We start from the raw sequence: 17,401 nt of genomic DNA, 5'->3' as shown, positions 1-17,401 counted from the left end.
ACCATCCACCCTATTTTGAGTGGAGGGTGAGATGGCTTTTTCTTACTGCCCATCACTGCCAGGTATATCCTGGTGGTGTGGGTTACTAAAAAAAAGAAAACTGACTTCCACACTATGGGACAAAACTGGTGTCATTGGTTTTTTTAAATTATTTTTCAAAAACAAAATCCCCGGGTGTCGTGCCTTGGAAGCTCAAGGTGGCGGACACAGCTTCATGAGGCTCCAGCTGTGACTAAGAGAAATAAAGTGGGATTAGGATGATTTCTGACTACACAAAATGGAATGAGATAATGAGGCAACTTGTGACCGCAGTTGCCTTGAAGAAAAAGATTCTTTACTAGCCTGTTAGAAGACATGAAAAGAAACAGGATGTGTTTGTTTTATTAGGCATAGGCATGTTCCTCCAGTCAGCCTTTCAAGACCTGCTGAGGATATTTGAGATTTAACTATTAAACGAAAAATGTGGTGGCATATTTATTGAATGAATGAATGAATGAATACATGAATTACTAAGGGATTTACTACTAGACAGTGTCCCTCCGATGAATCAGCCAAGTGAGAAGGCCTATGAGATATTCAGACCAAGCAAAGTGACCAAAAGCTCTGGAAGAGAAGAGCCATGTTTTTAACTGTTTTTTGGAGTCAGCCTCCAGAAGGATCTTACAGAGGTTAAATGAACGCCTGTTCCTCTTGGCAAGTAACAAGAAGGCTAGGCCACCTTTTTTCATGCACTTAATGAGGGAAAACCCAACAGAGAAGCTACTTCTGAACGCAGCACTCTGTAAGGACAGGAGGGCACAAATCTCCTAGTAAGGTATCCTGGACTAGCTTGAAACACTGCCCTAAGGATCGGGATGAGGGAATTAAATAAGATCCTCTTCCTGACAGATAATCAGTGTACGGGGTTAAGAACAGGAGAGGTGGAAGTGCGGCTAGGCAAACACAGAAGAAACTTTGCAGTAGCATTTCGAACAATCTGAAGGTGACCTTTCAAGGCTTCCAAGACACAGAAATAGAGGGAATTGGTATACTCCAGGCGTAATGTAATCAAGGCATTGATAACTGTTTTCCTGCAATACTGGGACAAAAGGAACAGAAATTTCCTAAGATTGCAAAGCACTGGCCAACTACAGCAGAGATGTTTGATTGCATGGACAAGTGATTGTCAAACTTAACCCCATAATGTTTAACCAGCAAAGCAAGGGGTGCAGCAGTGCAGAGGGCCAGAGGTCTTCTTACCAGTTCAAGGCATGGCATCAAAATAGAATAATCTCTGTTTTATTGTTGTTGAATTTGAGCTGGCTGCACTGCATCCACTCAGAGTCTGCACCCATGTACTCCATGAAGTTGATTCAGTTGAAGGTCCATCAAAGGTAAAAAGCAGATGAATGGTGAGAAAATTCATTTATTCTACAGAAATACATCTATGGAGAAGCTAAATGAGTGCATCTTGCCTGTAATGTTTTTGAAGAAGTGCTGAGGTGATTTCTAATTTTATCTCTAGTGATGTGAAAGGATTCTTTAACACAGATTTAATTTTGCTATAGAGGAGACCAGTGATAATAATGCCTTTAAAGTCAATGCTTCTTTTAAGTTAGCAAAGTGTTTGAAAGCCTGATAGCGGATAAGGTTTTTATTAACAGGAAACACTAAAACAATTATGAAAGGTACAAGAACATTTATGTATGCAGCATATATTGGATAAGACCATTTGATGCATGGAAAACAAATTATTGCAGCTTGTTTATTTTGCTCCTCAGGATTTATAAGCTAATGGACTAGCACTTTCTTTTTGCTTATTTATAACTGAAAAAAACTGCTCTGCCTATTTTCAATGAAGATCCTGCAATGGTGTGGTTTTACCTTATTGCCTGGCTTGACGGGCACTCTCTCTTCAAAGCTCTATTTTAATTGCTCTGCTGGAGAAGGGGGTTGGTGGATCTTTCACCTACCTGCCAACAGTTTGAGGAATATTTAAGCGTACTTAGGTCCAGTTTTATTTTGAGATTGCAAAGTCATTGATTGTCCTATATGTTGCCGTAGACAGCCCCTTCATAACATTGATCCTGTCTCTTCTATTGCTATTGATTATCAAGTCCAGGCTGATGGCCCTTGGCTTGAATATTTTTGATATCACTATTAGCTGTTATTATTACTTAATGGGGTTGGCACATACTGTTTTTCCTGTGTCTGTTTGTATGGGGAGATTGTGAAGAGGGAGGGATGGCACTAAGCTTACTTCTTTTTCCTTCAAGTATCCATCCCTTATCATGACTAGAAAGTGTCAGAAGAATCTTGCTAACATATCTCTTGGGGCCCGTATGGCAGAGAGATGTGAATTTTTGCAAAGATGCTCTTCTAATCGTCAATTTTCAAGAGCAGCGTAAAAAATGCCTGAAACCACTACCTCTGTTAAAAGGTCCAAAAAGGATGTGGATTCTTCCCCCAAGTGAAGTGATTAAAGCTCGAAATGCTTTTGTAGTTGAAACTACTGCTGCTGCATCAAAGAATTAAGACAAATGTGGTTTTTTTCACGATACAACACTATCAGCCATCAAACAGAGTGTGAGTGATGTTGATGATTCCATACCAGATGTTTCCCATAAGGTCAAAGAAATTGAACAGCTTAAAAAACATCAAAGGACTGGAAAAACAGAAACAAGATAAATAATCTTAGTCTGTATAGTATACCCAAGGCCACTGAAATTATGTGATTATGTGGCAATTTGTTTGCATGAATGCGGATCTGCTACATTTGCTATATATCTGCTGCATAATTTGCAGAATTTAACAAATAACATTTTTGTTAAAAACACAGCGATGTGTTACATCGCAATCGATGCATCTTTGCAAAGGTTGACTCGTCATCTTTCTTTTGCTTATGCGCAGGCAATGTAAAGTGTAACAAGTGTAATGATGACACAATAATAAAGTAATACTATAAATCAATCTGCTGTATTATGCCGAATAGTTAGCCTTTTATTGCTGCAGGATTTAGTCAACCCTGCCACATAGGTTGGCCCTCTCCTGCTGCATAATTCTGATGACACTGGGTATACAAGAGGGATCTGAAGAATCCAACATGATCTCATTTTTAGACATCGCTCTTCCCTCAATTGTTGATATGAGAGATCATGTGCCGCTCAGCATTCAAAGGGCTCATTGCTTGGGCCCTAAGATCTCTTATTCATCCAGCACAAGGACTAGGAGCATGATCATTGTCTTCCTGCTGTACACATAATTGATGGATGTTCTTTCGGCAGTTAAAAAAATTATAGCAATGTACTTGTTTTCTCAAGATATCTCAAATGCTACAGCCCTTAGAAGTAAACAACTTATTTAATTTCATCCACAACCAAAATCTATGAATGCTAGACACAGTTTAGTGCATCTGTGATTTTTCAAGTTCACATACCAAGATAAGACTTTTAGATTTGATGAATCTGTTGAGCTAAGAGATTTTACCAGACAGCACAGATCTGAAGATATGGAACTGAGTTGTTCTGTTACTTCATGATTTTGCTGTTCTTTTATCTGCTTAAGATATGTTCAATTGCATCTATGTTTCTCCTTTCATGGTTTCAGGTGATCCCGTAAATGGTATCTCATTGCATTAAAAAAACATTTTAGACTAGATTATTGAATAGTACTTGTCCTATTTCCACCTCCTCTTGTTGTTCATCTCCCGGGTAATTTTTTACCAATCCTTATGTCATTATGTGTACCTTCGGAGACCTTTGTAAAATCATCATTATGTTGTTTTTCTATGGTTCTACTGTTTATTATTGAGCTGCATGTTGCCCGTTTTTCATGCACTTCCTCGTGTTTTTTCTCTTTTTCATTTGTCACTCTGGTATATATATTTTTTATTTCCTTTTCTAACCATTAGAGTCACAGTCTGCACTTCTGAATGTAAGTGTTCCAAAACTCTCACATACTTTTGGGCGTTTCAATTCATATTATCATTGTTTCAACTATGATTAGGGAATTTTCTTTTCCTTTTTGTCACTTTCATGCCTTTGTTAGTGTGTTGGGAATTGTTCCCCACTTCTTGTTTTCTTATTTTCCTCTTACTCCTGCATGGTTTTCCCTCTTCTCCCTTTTTTTAGGAATGTTACATAATATTTGTTTATTTAAGTCAAGTGTTTTTCAATCACATTATTTGTTATGAATCTTAGAATTATTATGTAAAATGTAAACAGTTTTGAAAAGCCTATTAAGAGTCAGATAGGTTTGTCACATTTTACTAGAACCAAGGTTCAGCTGGTATTATTGCAAGAAACACATTTTTTCTGATATTGAGGTTGTTAAACTTATGAAGCAATGGGTCGGTGAAGTATTTTTCTCCTCCTCTGTCTCTAATAAGTATGGTGTTGCTATAACTTGTCAAAAGAATTTACCTATTTCTTTTTATTTCACAAGAAAATGATTCTGAGAGATGGTGGATTTTGGAAAAACTCAAAATAGAGTACAGTATTCTTTTAATAATGAATATATATGGCTCTTCTCATTCAGATCCGCTTTTCTGAAAACTCATTTTAACCTAAATACTTCTGGTGTTTATTTCCTACTTGTTAGAGATTGCAATCAAATAATGTACCTCTGTTTTGATAGGCATTCCTCAGCTAGATTTGTTTCTAATAGTCATCATAAAGAATTTAAAAATAAAAATTCACAGAGCACCCTATCTGACTCCTGGATCCTCAACCACTCATAATTCTCAAACTACAATTGACTATTTATTGTTAAAATAAAATTGTCATGTTATAGTATATGAGTTTTATTTTTAAAATAAAAGTGTCATGTTATATTACATGAGTTTTATAAATCTCCAAATCCCCGGTGAGTTTCCTTGGTGCTGTGCAGCAAAAGACTGCATACTGCTGGAGATAATGTAATCATAGGCTTGTCAGAGGAGCCAAGTCTTCAATAGTTTATGGAAAAGCATTTGATCTCCAAGGGAAGAGATTTCCAAGTTCAAGGGGCCAACACAATCTAGACCCACCCAATCTCTTGTTTTTTAATGAGGTATTCTCAGGTTGCAATTCGGTATACATTTTTTAACTCAAGAAGATATAAAGGCTGGGCATTTATCATTTAGGTATTTGAAAATAAGACAGCTTGACTTAAAAATCGAGCGTTGTTCCACAGGAAACCAGTGGAGTTCTTTCATTAAGGGGGTGATGTAGCAGCGTCTAGGTTGTTGACAAATAATCCTTGCTGCCTGAATTTGAACCAATCGCAATCATTGATTAGGTCCCTTAGGGAGGCCAAGGTAGAGGTAATTGAAATAGGCTAATGTAGAGATCTCTTAAGCCAGCACAATCTGAATCAGAGTATCAAAATGAAGAATCTGCAAATTTTCATAATTCTTTGTAGTTTAGCGAAGCGGGCAGATGTGACTGCTCCCAGATGGGGTTTCAGAAATACATTCTTATCAATGATAATTTGTAGGCTTTTGACAGAATTCTTGGACTTAGAAGGATCACCCTTGATAGAAGCCAGAAGAAGGAATTTCACAGGTCCTAATGAAATTGGACGAAAAAAAGATCTAAAAGCGTCTTGAAAATCATCTAAAAGCCAGCTTTACTTTAACATAATAATAATAGCCTCAAACGGTATTAAACTATTTGGAATCACCTTTGCACCATAAACCTGCTTCGAGGTGTGCCTCTGGGTCCATCATCTGCGAATGTAGCAACAACATGGTTGTGTCTACCATTCGGTATCTACACGTACATCGCAAAGCTACTTTCTACTATAAATAATGAACATCCCAATAGATTAGCAGAGGGGGCACTTCAGCTGACACTGAGAGTCCTTGCATGCTGAGAATTCACCACACACTGGTCCGACATCTCTGTGAGAGGTGTCCAGTTTGTGTCCAAGGGGGCTCTTATATTCTCTCCCGCTAGGTAATAGTGTTGGCTTGTCCCTTGGAGAGATTCTTGGCTCCACACCTACATACACTCCAGATACACTTAGAGTAGGTTTTTACATAGTGGGAGTACACCAGATTATTGCTGTGTTTATATGCCTTCATATATACACTGTTTTAGCACCATGGTAGAATTGTAATTATGCTTTTGTTTCTTGTAATCACATTTATCTGATTCTGTCTACTGAATAACATTGGTTCAATAAATATATTGAAAATGCCCCATTATGTATTCTATGCATTTCTCTGAGCACAAGAAAGCAGCAGTGACTGAGCAAAAAGTTCTGATCTTTTTCCACGATCCCTGATGGGTCAGGGTTGCCGTGTTCAGTTTTTGCCAGAAACTATTATCTACCTGGTATTGTAGTGTAGTTCCTATATCCCTGATAGGCTCTGTGCATTGGAATATTATACACTATAGATTTGACATAGGACTGAGGTCAGTATGTCTCTATCGAGTACATTAAACTTAAATACTTGTGTGTGCTAGTTAACTCAGAGGTCACTAGAAACTTCTCGAATGAACAAGAAAAGATTAGTTCATGACAACTGCACAAACATGACAACTTTGTTTCCCTTACAATCGGAACAATATCTTCAGAGTCGTGGAAACAATAGATCACAGTTTCACCTAGTCAATCGTGCATGCTTCGTTTCTACAGAGTTGCACAGAAATAGAGAGATGAGCGTTTCAATAAAAGGGTTTATTGAACAGCCTTATTTCTCATGCAAGAGATATGAACTACTACAATCATAAGACAGAATGCGAAGTATAATACGTACAGCGTTAGGAGTACTATAAAATAATACTGCAATAGCATGGTCTGTAGCTATGACATATACAAAAATACATACATAAATAACACAGGCTTAAATACTCAACTGGTGCTTCTAAAATAATCATACCCCAGTGTACCTAACCTAAATATAGTACGAGGGAAGAAGTAGGTGCTGTTTAGCTATAGTTTAGTTTAGTTGTGCCAAGAGTTGCCCTGTGTTTCTCTAGGTTCTAATAAGCTCCATCATTTAGAATGAGAGAGGTTGGTATCTCTTCCCGGGACTCGATCTCTAACACCCCACAAGGGGATTCAGAAACACTGGGGCTGGGTTCTCGGCGAGGATGATGACAGCGTCTGGCCAGTGCGTCAGTTGGGGACTTGACTTCCTTCGGGACTTGATGTGGCGAGGCGCGTCGTAGTAGGTAGCGAACCACACCGTGCCTTGCCATAGCAAGTGAAGGTTTATTTATACCTTGAAGGTGTTTAGGAATGCCAGTATTGACATACAAGTCGGGCATAAGAACATCATGAATGAACCCCTAAGGAATAGATGTTCATACATAATAAATTAGTTCTTGGAGAAATCACTATCCAGGCAAGGGGAAGTCCTAAAGGCTTAAGAGTCTGGTTTTTCAAGAACTCGTTGTGACGAAGAGGATCAGATGTAGTTGACCATGCCTGTATTTGGTTAGCATGAGCAATGCCTAAATAAGGGCTGGATTTCCATGCCTAAATAAGGGCAAAGTGAATTGTACCTATATATGGACATGAATCGGGAAATCTATATACGGTATCTAAATCAACACACAACAGTATGAGTAGGGATGCTTATGGTGGCCCTGTGAGCTAGCTGATCTCTAGGCCAACATATCCTGTGGGGGCGCCTGGATTCAGTCTAGGCACCTCGCTCAAAGTTTATGTTGTCCAGCACACATGCAGATCCTACAGATTGGTAGGAACTACATGACTTACAGCTAGATTCATCAAGCTTAATTGCGCTTGCAAAGGGCCAGATTCTGAGAATCTGGCCCTTTGCAAGTGCAATTTTTGCATTTGGGATTCATCATCCCAAATGCAAAATTCGCTAATAAAGAATTCGCACATTTGCAAGGAATTGCATTTAAGGAATATCTATTTGAGATTTCTTAAATGCAATTCATGGACCATTTTGAAATTGCGAAATCGCAATTTAGGACCGCTATTTACCACGAAGTCAAACCTCGTGGTAAATAGCTAAAACTTAGAAAAATGCATTTAAATGCATTTTTCTAAGTTGCATGTTACACACACATATGTCCTTTGGACATGTGTGTGCACAACATCAGTGTAAATTCACATTTCAGGGGTGCTACAGGGTGTCCTTTAGACACCCCTGCACCCTTGAAATCGCATCCTTATTTGCGATTAGCAAATTGCTAATCGCAAATAAGGAATGTGTAGGAATCACAATTTGCCTAAAGGCCCATAGGAATGAATGGGGAGTTATTCCTTATTTGCGATTAGCAATTTGCTAATCGCAAATAAGGAATGTGTAGGAATCACAATTTATTTAGCAATTCCTACATGAATCCCGTTTTGCAAGTCCTTAATAGCGATTCCTTATGAATCGCTATTAAAGACTCGCAAAACGGCCCTTTCATGAATCTAGCTGTTAGTGCCCAATGGGGGGTCATAACAGTGGCTGTATTTGCCCCAGTCAGCCAAAACTGCAGTGAGAAAGGACAGGAATTCACTGTATTGGATAAATGCAATGCATTGCTTCCCTTGCACATTAGAGTAGGGCACAACAAAATAATAAAGGAAAAGTTAAAACCTTTTAGTGAAATAGGGATGACAAGAAAAACTGACACAGCAGACCCACTCAGAATCCAACTATCAGGTCTAGAATTTATTCATTTGGGGAGGGGATGTCAAAAACCAATCATCCCCCAAGATCCCTAAGATATGCACCTACAAATTTGTTATCTGTGCCCTGAGAATGCATAGTTCTGTGCTGCAGAAATGGAGATTCTTGCTTTGACTGTGCAAGGTGCTGTTCTGTGCTGCAGAAACTGAAGTCTGAAGTCTGTGCCCTGAGTATGTACACAACTGTACACTACTGCAGAAACATGAGATCTGCGGCCTCAGTGTGCACTGTACTGTACTACAGATGAGTTGTGTGTGCATAGTTCTGTGGTATGCAACAGAAACTGAGTGCTATCATGGACACCCTGGAGACAAATAATTTGTGCAGTTTCTACTCTCCCAACTCATGCCTCCTTCAGGCATGGTGCTCCCTTTTTAAATTCAGTGCTTGCCACAGATTAATATTTACCATATTAACAAAATATATTTTAAATTGTAATTTATGTTAATTAAACTCAGGCTTTAATTAAATTTGCTCAATACTAAATCAAAATGTAATTGTTAGGTTGTGTTTTTTTAATTTATTTTCTATATATTTTTTTTTTTATTTGACTTGGAAATTGTGAATATCCAAAAGTATGAAAATCACTCAAAAGTGTAAGAGTAGCTTTATGCTCATTATTCACAAGTCAAATATTCAAAGCGACATGTTTAAATTTAGACTTCCAGTGTGCAGTAAATTTACTAGCTTTGGCTATTCGCCATTTCTAAGTGTTAATACACTACATAGTGTGGATTTACATGTCCCTATCCCCTGAAACCAGGAGGTAGAGTCTCAATGCAAGAGTGCAATGATGCTACTAGTAACATTGACACAAAGTCATAGCCACTGGGCAGAGATCCCCTGATTGTAAAGTATAGGATTTAAAAAAAAAGTTTATTAACCTTTAAAATCAATGATATAAATATTTCAATGTTAAATATTAATGCAAATTACGTGTATATATGTACTGTAACAGTGGAGAAAAATAAAAACTACTTCAGCACAATAAACCTGGTTTTTAATTAAATTGTAACATTATAAAAAATATTTTAGATAATTAATTTTAAGGGAATTATTTTAAATAATGAAGTTATGCTTATTTTTAAGCTTTAAAATGTGTTTGACTATTTCATAATAAACAAATAATTATTTCAAAATAAATTACTTATTTAACCACTTCCGTGCGGCGCCGATTCCGCCTCTGTGCTGGACATTCCAGAACAGGGTGCGGTCGTGACGGAACCGTTCCGTCATCAGCACTGCTCAGCCGTGACTGATGACGGAACGGTTCCGTCACAAGCTTCGAAGGGGTTAACATTAAATTACAGTTATAGATATGTTTTCAAATCCTAAGTACATTATTTTATTTTAACAACATTTTTTGTGTGGTGTTAATATAAGTCCCTGTTTCTGTTAATATGGATAGTGGGTTGTTGAAGTACCAGTGCTTGGTCATTTGTGGTGCCGGGCTTAATCCAGGCTGAGCTGGAATGCATTTACAACTGCTTTCTGACCTTTTTGGCTATGGTAACTACAGAAGCACAGTTTTTGAATACCAATGGGCTTACTCTTTTGGGAGTGAATCTTATTTGCTCCCTAACTCCCCCCCCCCCCAGCTTAATAATTAGCTAATTTATTTTTCCCATGAGCATCAACCAAAGTTATCTATTAGGATAAGGTGCCGTTGTTCTGTCCTCTAGTGCTGGCGTACCTAAACCTCCTTTTGCCAATGCATACTGAAAGTGTATCCTTCCAGCACAAAATTCAATGTTTGACAAAGTTTAACATTTTACCACTTTGTATGCCTAATGTATGGTGCAGCACACATGCAAATTTGGAAATATTTTCTCCAACTTTACACCTGCCTTGAGGATGCATATTCTTTTGATGCCAATTTCTTTCTATTAAAGTTAGTAGATAGGGATTGTGTCAACATCCATGGATGAGTGCATGTAAACATCAATTTACCACCCATGGTATGCATCCATGGCGTAAACTAGCTCATAGTGCTAATTTATGCTACTTAGGGTTACTGTCCAACTTAATTCAGGGTCTGCACTAGAAAGTAAGCCTCAAAATATTACATTGCACCAGGTTTGCATCACTTTTCTGATGCAAACCAGGAACAAACTCTTAGTAACTCCGCACAATAAGCGTAACACAATGATTGTTATTAGAATAACAGAAGATTAAGGGGGATAAACAATAAGTTTCTGAGCCTATGCCTTTTTATTTAGATGCAGCACTTTGATGCTGCATCGTTGCTCAATGTTACACACTTATGTCAAACAAAAGATCCCTTTGGGCTCCTTATAAAGCATACAGAAAAGCCAAACTCACATTCAATCATAAGACACTTGTCAGCACCAAATAGAAACCAAGAGTATAATATCAAAAATATTCGGTATTTATTATTGTTTGCAATTAAACAGATACCATAAAATATGTAAAAATCAACACGAGTATTACATCAATACAATCATAATTTAAAAACATTTCATTCCTATAATTAAGGGAGAACCTTATATTAAAAAAAGCTAACAAACAATAACCTGCTGAATATCAAAAGCACATTAGATGTTCCCAGTTTGATGTATCAATAACATTCCTTTCTTCCTATATCTGAAACAACCAAATGTGTTTCCAAAACTTTCTTAAACCACAGACTGCTGTATACAAGCTAGGTGTTGTTTGAATGTTTTCACAAAGAAGTGACACGGTTCGGTGGTATCATGTTGTTCACCACCTTCTTCAGGCTAACAATTGCATAATACAAATCTCCCAAATCATTCTTCAAATGCTGAAATGACTAAGGGATGATATATCTCTCCTTTCACAATGAAATTTTTCTTCACGGAAAAACCTTGCTACTGCCACTCGATATGGGGGTGCACAACGTCCTCCCTTGACAGCCTTTCTTGTAATGTCACTTGGTAATTTAGGCCGCCGAACATAAGGCAATGGCCATGGATCGCAGCCTCATAAATTGAACTGTGTCTCAGGTCCAAACTTTTGTGGCCACCGGAGTTATAGCCCACAGTTTTCCAGATATTTCAAAGAAGAAAATATGGGTTGCACCTCATTAAATATACTTCAGAAGCCCGCCAGGACTAACAAGTCTCTGAGCCTGCTCCGGATTTCTTCTTACAAAGCGGTCATTGCTCAATGTGCTATGTTAGAAGGATTGTTACTTATGAACTCCAAATAATAAAAGGATCTCTGTTACAAAAGCAATAACCCACTAAGCTGTCTGCAGAAAATACTAATCTATTCACTGCATGTCACACATTGTGCTTTGCAGCAGCAGAAATAATAACACAAGAGGGGACATGTACGACAAGTTATAGTTGTCGCTAACAGAGAATCGGGCCATTAGTGAATGCTAAAATGGCTTTTGGCATGTACCAACCCTATTTTTGTGAATTGCTAAGCTACTACTGACTCACAAAATAGGGTTAGTGAGTCAGTATTAGAAAGGGGCATGACAAGTGCATTTCTTCCTAATGAAGTTGCAGGAACACGTATGAATGTTTTACGAGCGGATGCAGTCACAAAACATTCATATTCTACCTAACCCTGGCCAGTGAACTCCCCACAATCTGTGTTACGTAAAGCTCACGGAGTTCCCAAAAACTCCGCTTGACACAGATTAGCACAGAGTTTTTTTCCTTGCTCGCGTTCACCAACATCAAGTTGGTGAGGGCGAGCAAGGAAAATCCACCTCCCGTGAGAGTTTTTCTCGTTAGCGATCGCCAACATCAAGTTGGCGAGAGCGAGCATGGAAAATTAACCTCCCGGCGAGAAACTGCCAGTTCGCGTTGAGAAAGCTGCCTCTCAAATGAAAATCTACTCGAGCAGCTGAAAAGGTAAGCTTGCGCTGTGTATGGTGCTGTTCGCAATGATTGCACTGTGCGGACAAGCATCCGGGACTGTGCAATCACAGCAATCAGCATTTTTCTACCGTACTCCGCCACCTGCGGAGCTCCGCGTAGTGCGACTGAGTTTTTTTTGCGCCTCGCATAGCTCCATGCAGGGTTAATTTTACTAACTGCCTACTGTTAAAAAAATTAAAAGGTAGCTTTTCATTTTTATTTTTTAAATGCATCCTGTTTTCCTTTATGGAATAAAAGCTGCATTGAATGGAAAAAAATTCTGTATTTAAAAATCAATAACAGACATGGTTGTCTGCTGACCCCAGCAGTCAACCATTCCTGTGATTACAGGCCATTCCTCGAGGGTCACAAATTACAACCTGCCTCATGAATATTGATGAGGCAGGTCAATTGCAACCCCATTGGGAATCTCAAACAGTGTCTGAGACACTGTTATATATTGCATTTTGTGAGTTTCTAATTGCAAGTCACAAAATGTCACAATTTGGAACTCATAAAATGCTTTGGTCGTACATGTGGCCCTAGGATACCTTATCATGAGTCAAAACTGTGAATAGACAAATAGCAGATCTCTCCGTGCCGTGCTCTAACAACCAGATTTATCATCCCATTACAAATATCCCTGAACAATTCTGTGCCTACAAAGATCTCTGCAGGCTGCTCCAATATCGGTTCAGCCTACCATGCAGAGGGCGCACCCTTGATCTTGGCACCTGGCGCGATAATGTCGGTCACACTACCTTGAAGCCAGCACTGGTTGGGAGCAGGTGGGAAGAGAGTAATAGAGAGGAAGAGAAAGAGGGATTGAGAATGCAGTTTAGTTGGCAACAATGGACTAATTTTGGCTTTGGCAGATCCTAAAATAATGGTATTATTCTGTTCAAATAATTTTATTTCCATGTTCGGGCCAGAGGGAATATATGAAAACCAAATAAATACAAACTAAGGAGGCGATTCACAAAGGTAACTTACACTTGTGAGTAATGTACATGTGCAATTCTTCCTATTTGGGTCTTTGGAAAGGACCATTGGTAGGCATGAAGTGTTTTATCACCTACCACTCTTGTTGGTAATCTCTCCTTCTGAGCAGAGGGCGCAGTCGTAGCAGCAGATGGGTTGGCCCTCCAGAGGGACCTTCCTGTACCCAGGAGGACAGCTCTCACTGCACACAGAGCGCGGGACCTGGAGAGAAGGCGAAGAAGGGCTTTTGTGAGAAATAAACCGGGGAAGAGGCAAACATCCAATGTGACATTATCACACTAGCAGCAGGTTGAGAGACAACGTGTATATATGCTCATATGAGTGATAAGAGGAGGATGAAATGAAGGGCATTTGTCATAGCATCAATGCACGTATTCCAGGGAGTGAGAGATGTGGGGCACAAGTGAGTGCATCAGAGCAAGGGATCCAGTGAGTTAGAGATGCAGGCACATGTGATTGCATCAGTGTAAGGGATCATTGGAGTGAGGGAGGCAGGGCACTTGTGATTGCCTCAGTGCGAGGGATACACTATGGAAGAGATGTAGGGCACATGTGACAGTATCAGCGCCAGGGATTCATGGAGTGAGAGAGGCGGGAAACATGTGATAAAATCAGTGTGAGGGATTCATGCAGGGGGAGATGCAGGGCACATGAGATTGTATCAGTGCAAGGGATCCAAGGAGGAGGAGATATGAGGTACATGTGATTGCATCAGTGTGAGAGGAATCCAGGGAAGGAGTGATGTAGCCGTTTTTTCACTGCAGCTTGTCTCTGTGCCAGGAGGGGAGACCAGAAGGCCAGGAATCTCGCGCACCTGAGCGGGACCACGCCCACAACCACCGCTACATCACAGCTCGCGGTCTCCGCTTTGCGGGAGCCGCTCGTACCCGTTTTTTCACTGCAGCTTTTTTCTGTGCCAGGAGGGGAGACCAGAAGGCCGAGAATCTCATGCACCTGAGCGCGATCATGCCCACAACCACCGCTACATCACGGCTCGCGGCCCCCGCTTCGTGGGACACGCGCGGGCATGTGCCGGGTGAAGCCCAGGCCAAGGGCGGGCCCCTTTTAGTCCATTCGAGACCGGGAGAGGCTGGGCTGGGCCACCCCTCTAAGATCTTGGAATATACGTCGGAACTAACCATCTAGTAAGTGGGCCTTTCACTTTTGATTCCAATACCTGATTATTTGTGAATACTTCCACCCTCGCTAAACAGGAATTGCACTGATTATTTCAATATGACAGCACGTGAGGGAAGAGGGAGGAAAGGTAGAGGATTGGGGTATGTTGCTGGAACCCTTGACCAGTTCATAACCAGGGCTTCATCTGAACTAGCGCACGAGATTGCCATTACAGAAAGACGCCTCTCTTTGGATCCGGCGTCTTCTAAACGCTCGTCCCTGGGAAGCATAATCAATGCTCGCTCCCCGGAAAGGCTGTGCGACACTGTCGCCACCATGGAACTGCAGTCGGAGAGCGCAGCTGCACACCGAGCCCCGACCCAACCAGTCGGCAATATGGAATGCCCGGAGGAATTATGCTGGCCCAAACCAGGAGCACAGTAGTTTGCGTGGCAGAAGTCCACAACGAACTTTCACAATCGATGGACCTAACAAAGGGCGAGGGCAGGAAGAGAAAAAGAGGGGGCAATCGGGAAGGCTCGTAGCAAAATGGAAAGAAAGCGAAGACTGTCAAGTCAACTAAACAGAGCAGGTCACCGCCCATGGACACGTCAATCACTGAGGCCCCACAAGAGACTGTACCTACCGCAATTACCACTAGATTGGATGACAACATAATCGATCTAGTGGGCCCAGAAGATACGTACTTGCAGAAATTAGGTGACCTCGTATAATGATTTTTGGGGCCACTAATGGACAAATTGTCACAGATTGAAAATAGACTGTAGAAACTGCAAGGACTGATAATGCCCACTGTAGGACGTGGCAACTGGGGGTCGTGGAGGGGACGGTGGGAGGGATTCTGTTGCCTTCTCCAGTGGGGAAACAGCCCCACTCACAGGTCCGGTTATTCGTCCCACGTGCCAAGAAAACATAAGGGGAGATGTAGTGAGTAGAGGTCACATAGTACCTCCAAATGCACGGGGTACAACCTATGGCAAGGACAGTGCCACAAATAAGCAGGAGATGAAGAACTCGTGTCCTCACCTAGACTTACCCCCCGAATGCACCCCCTATGTGGTCGTCTTGACTGGTGTGCCAGTAATGAGGGAGGGCATAATCGAATCCCATGAGGAACTTAAAAATAAAACAACGTATTGGTTAAATCTAAACAGACCATTGCCCCAAGACACATGGTGCAAAATCCTCTCAGTCAACTGGGTAGGAATCAGGGAAAAAAATATCATAGGAGACTGCCTTGTCAATAACTTCAACGACCCCAGGGCGGTGGAGCATGTTTATTGGGGTCCTTGGATTAATGAACGATCTCATGTCCAAGTCCGGAATTTAAGATATTTCTACACTCCACCGGTCTGTAGCCGAACCTTGAAGGCCACAATGAGGATAGGGGCAGTTTTGTCAGGACAAGCAGGCCCAGAGAAGGGATGGTGGGGGCAAGGAACGACGCCTGGTTTGGTATGCCAGGCAGGGGAAAAACTCATGTTCAGCAGATAACGTTATCAGGGAAGGGGCTTGGATTGACTCTCCCTTTACACAATAGATTCGCTCCGCTGCAATGGAGAAGACACCTCAGTGAGGTGGACTGACTCCATGGGGTGGTATCAGGTAGTGAGAATGCTCGGATTTCGGTCCCACCAAATAAAAATTCACAGGTAGTGGCGCAGGATAGGGAACCCAAATTAAACACATACCTGACCGTACCCCGTAGAACGAGGATCCCTGAAATATCTGCACCTCAAAGCATTGAGAAACCTAGTATAGGCCCTACTCCTGACCCCGGATGCACCATTAAATTAGTTTCATGGAATGTTGCATGCTTGGCATCCAAATTCCAGATCCTGGAGTGGCTGGAATATATTAGAAAGTTCCAAATAATGTGCTTCCAAGAAACCTGGGCGGTAGATTTCATGGAGCATCATATAGTGGGGTATAAATCCTTCTCGATACCTGCATGCAATTCGACAGCCGGAAGAGCGAGGGGAGGACTCTCAATTTTTGTAGATGTGTCATTAGGGGGGAGTTGGGTTGATTTAAAATTGAATTCGGAAGACCTGTTAGGGCTTGGATTTAAAAGTAGGGCTCTTAACATAAACCTGGTCAATTTCTATAAGACAAGAAGTTCAAGAGCGAGAGAACTAGAGAAGAGATTAACCCACCTGAAGGAGCAGAAGCAGGGTTTAACGGTACCAATGCTCCTGGTTGCGGGGGATTATAACTGCCACTCTTGCCCAAATCTGCTACCCCTAATGAAGTCTGGTCCTCTTGTAATGTTGAGGACGGACTGCATTTTGAGCACACATTGTATGGCAAGGAACTGAGTAGGCTGATGGGTAAACATGCGCTTGAACATACAATGGACAGATTTTCTGTAAATCCCAACAAGCGGGAACTTCCAACTTTTAAAGGGAGGGGACGGAGCCCCTTCATTGACTTTATTTTAGTATCACATCAGTTAAAGAAAAGGGTAAAAGATTTCTCTATAGAATCAAGTAGTTTAATTGACTATAATCCCCTAGTATTGTCATTATTAGCACCAAACGTAAGTAGGGTAAATACGAGGGAGGGGGCCTAAATAGAGTAAAAATCACCGATCAGGGTAGGCGCCTGAAGTGGGCAAGAATTATTGAGGAAAATTTCTATAGATCTTTTGTAAACAAGGGCGGACAATTTTTTGAGAAATGTCTTGACCTATCAGTGGAAGGTTCCCATTTAGTGGCTGCTTTTGAACAAATGGGCCAATTAATAGATGCCCTTCTAAAAACATTGGGGCAATTAAAATCCC

At 40.8% G+C, this 17,401-nt stretch overlaps 1 protein-coding gene across 1 annotated transcript in view; it reads right to left on the bottom strand.

The window, feature by feature from the left end:
- The window catches only part of LOC144784200 (vomeronasal type-2 receptor 26-like), an 86,471-nt gene that overhangs the window by 21,424 nt on the left and 47,646 nt on the right, over nt 1-17,401 (bottom strand). Inside the window, exon 4 of the mRNA XM_078662858.1 lies at nt 13,557-13,680. Within this exon, the coding sequence (XP_078518984.1) occupies nt 13,557-13,680 (124 nt within the window). The remainder of the gene's footprint in view (nt 1-13,556; nt 13,681-17,401) is intronic.

This window comes from Lissotriton helveticus, chromosome 10, assembly GCF_964261635.1.
Source record: "Lissotriton helveticus chromosome 10, aLisHel1.1, whole genome shotgun sequence".
Taxonomy (NCBI): domain Eukaryota; kingdom Metazoa; phylum Chordata; class Amphibia; order Caudata; family Salamandridae; genus Lissotriton; species Lissotriton helveticus.
This window is presented reverse-complemented; position numbering and strand designations above follow the sequence as displayed.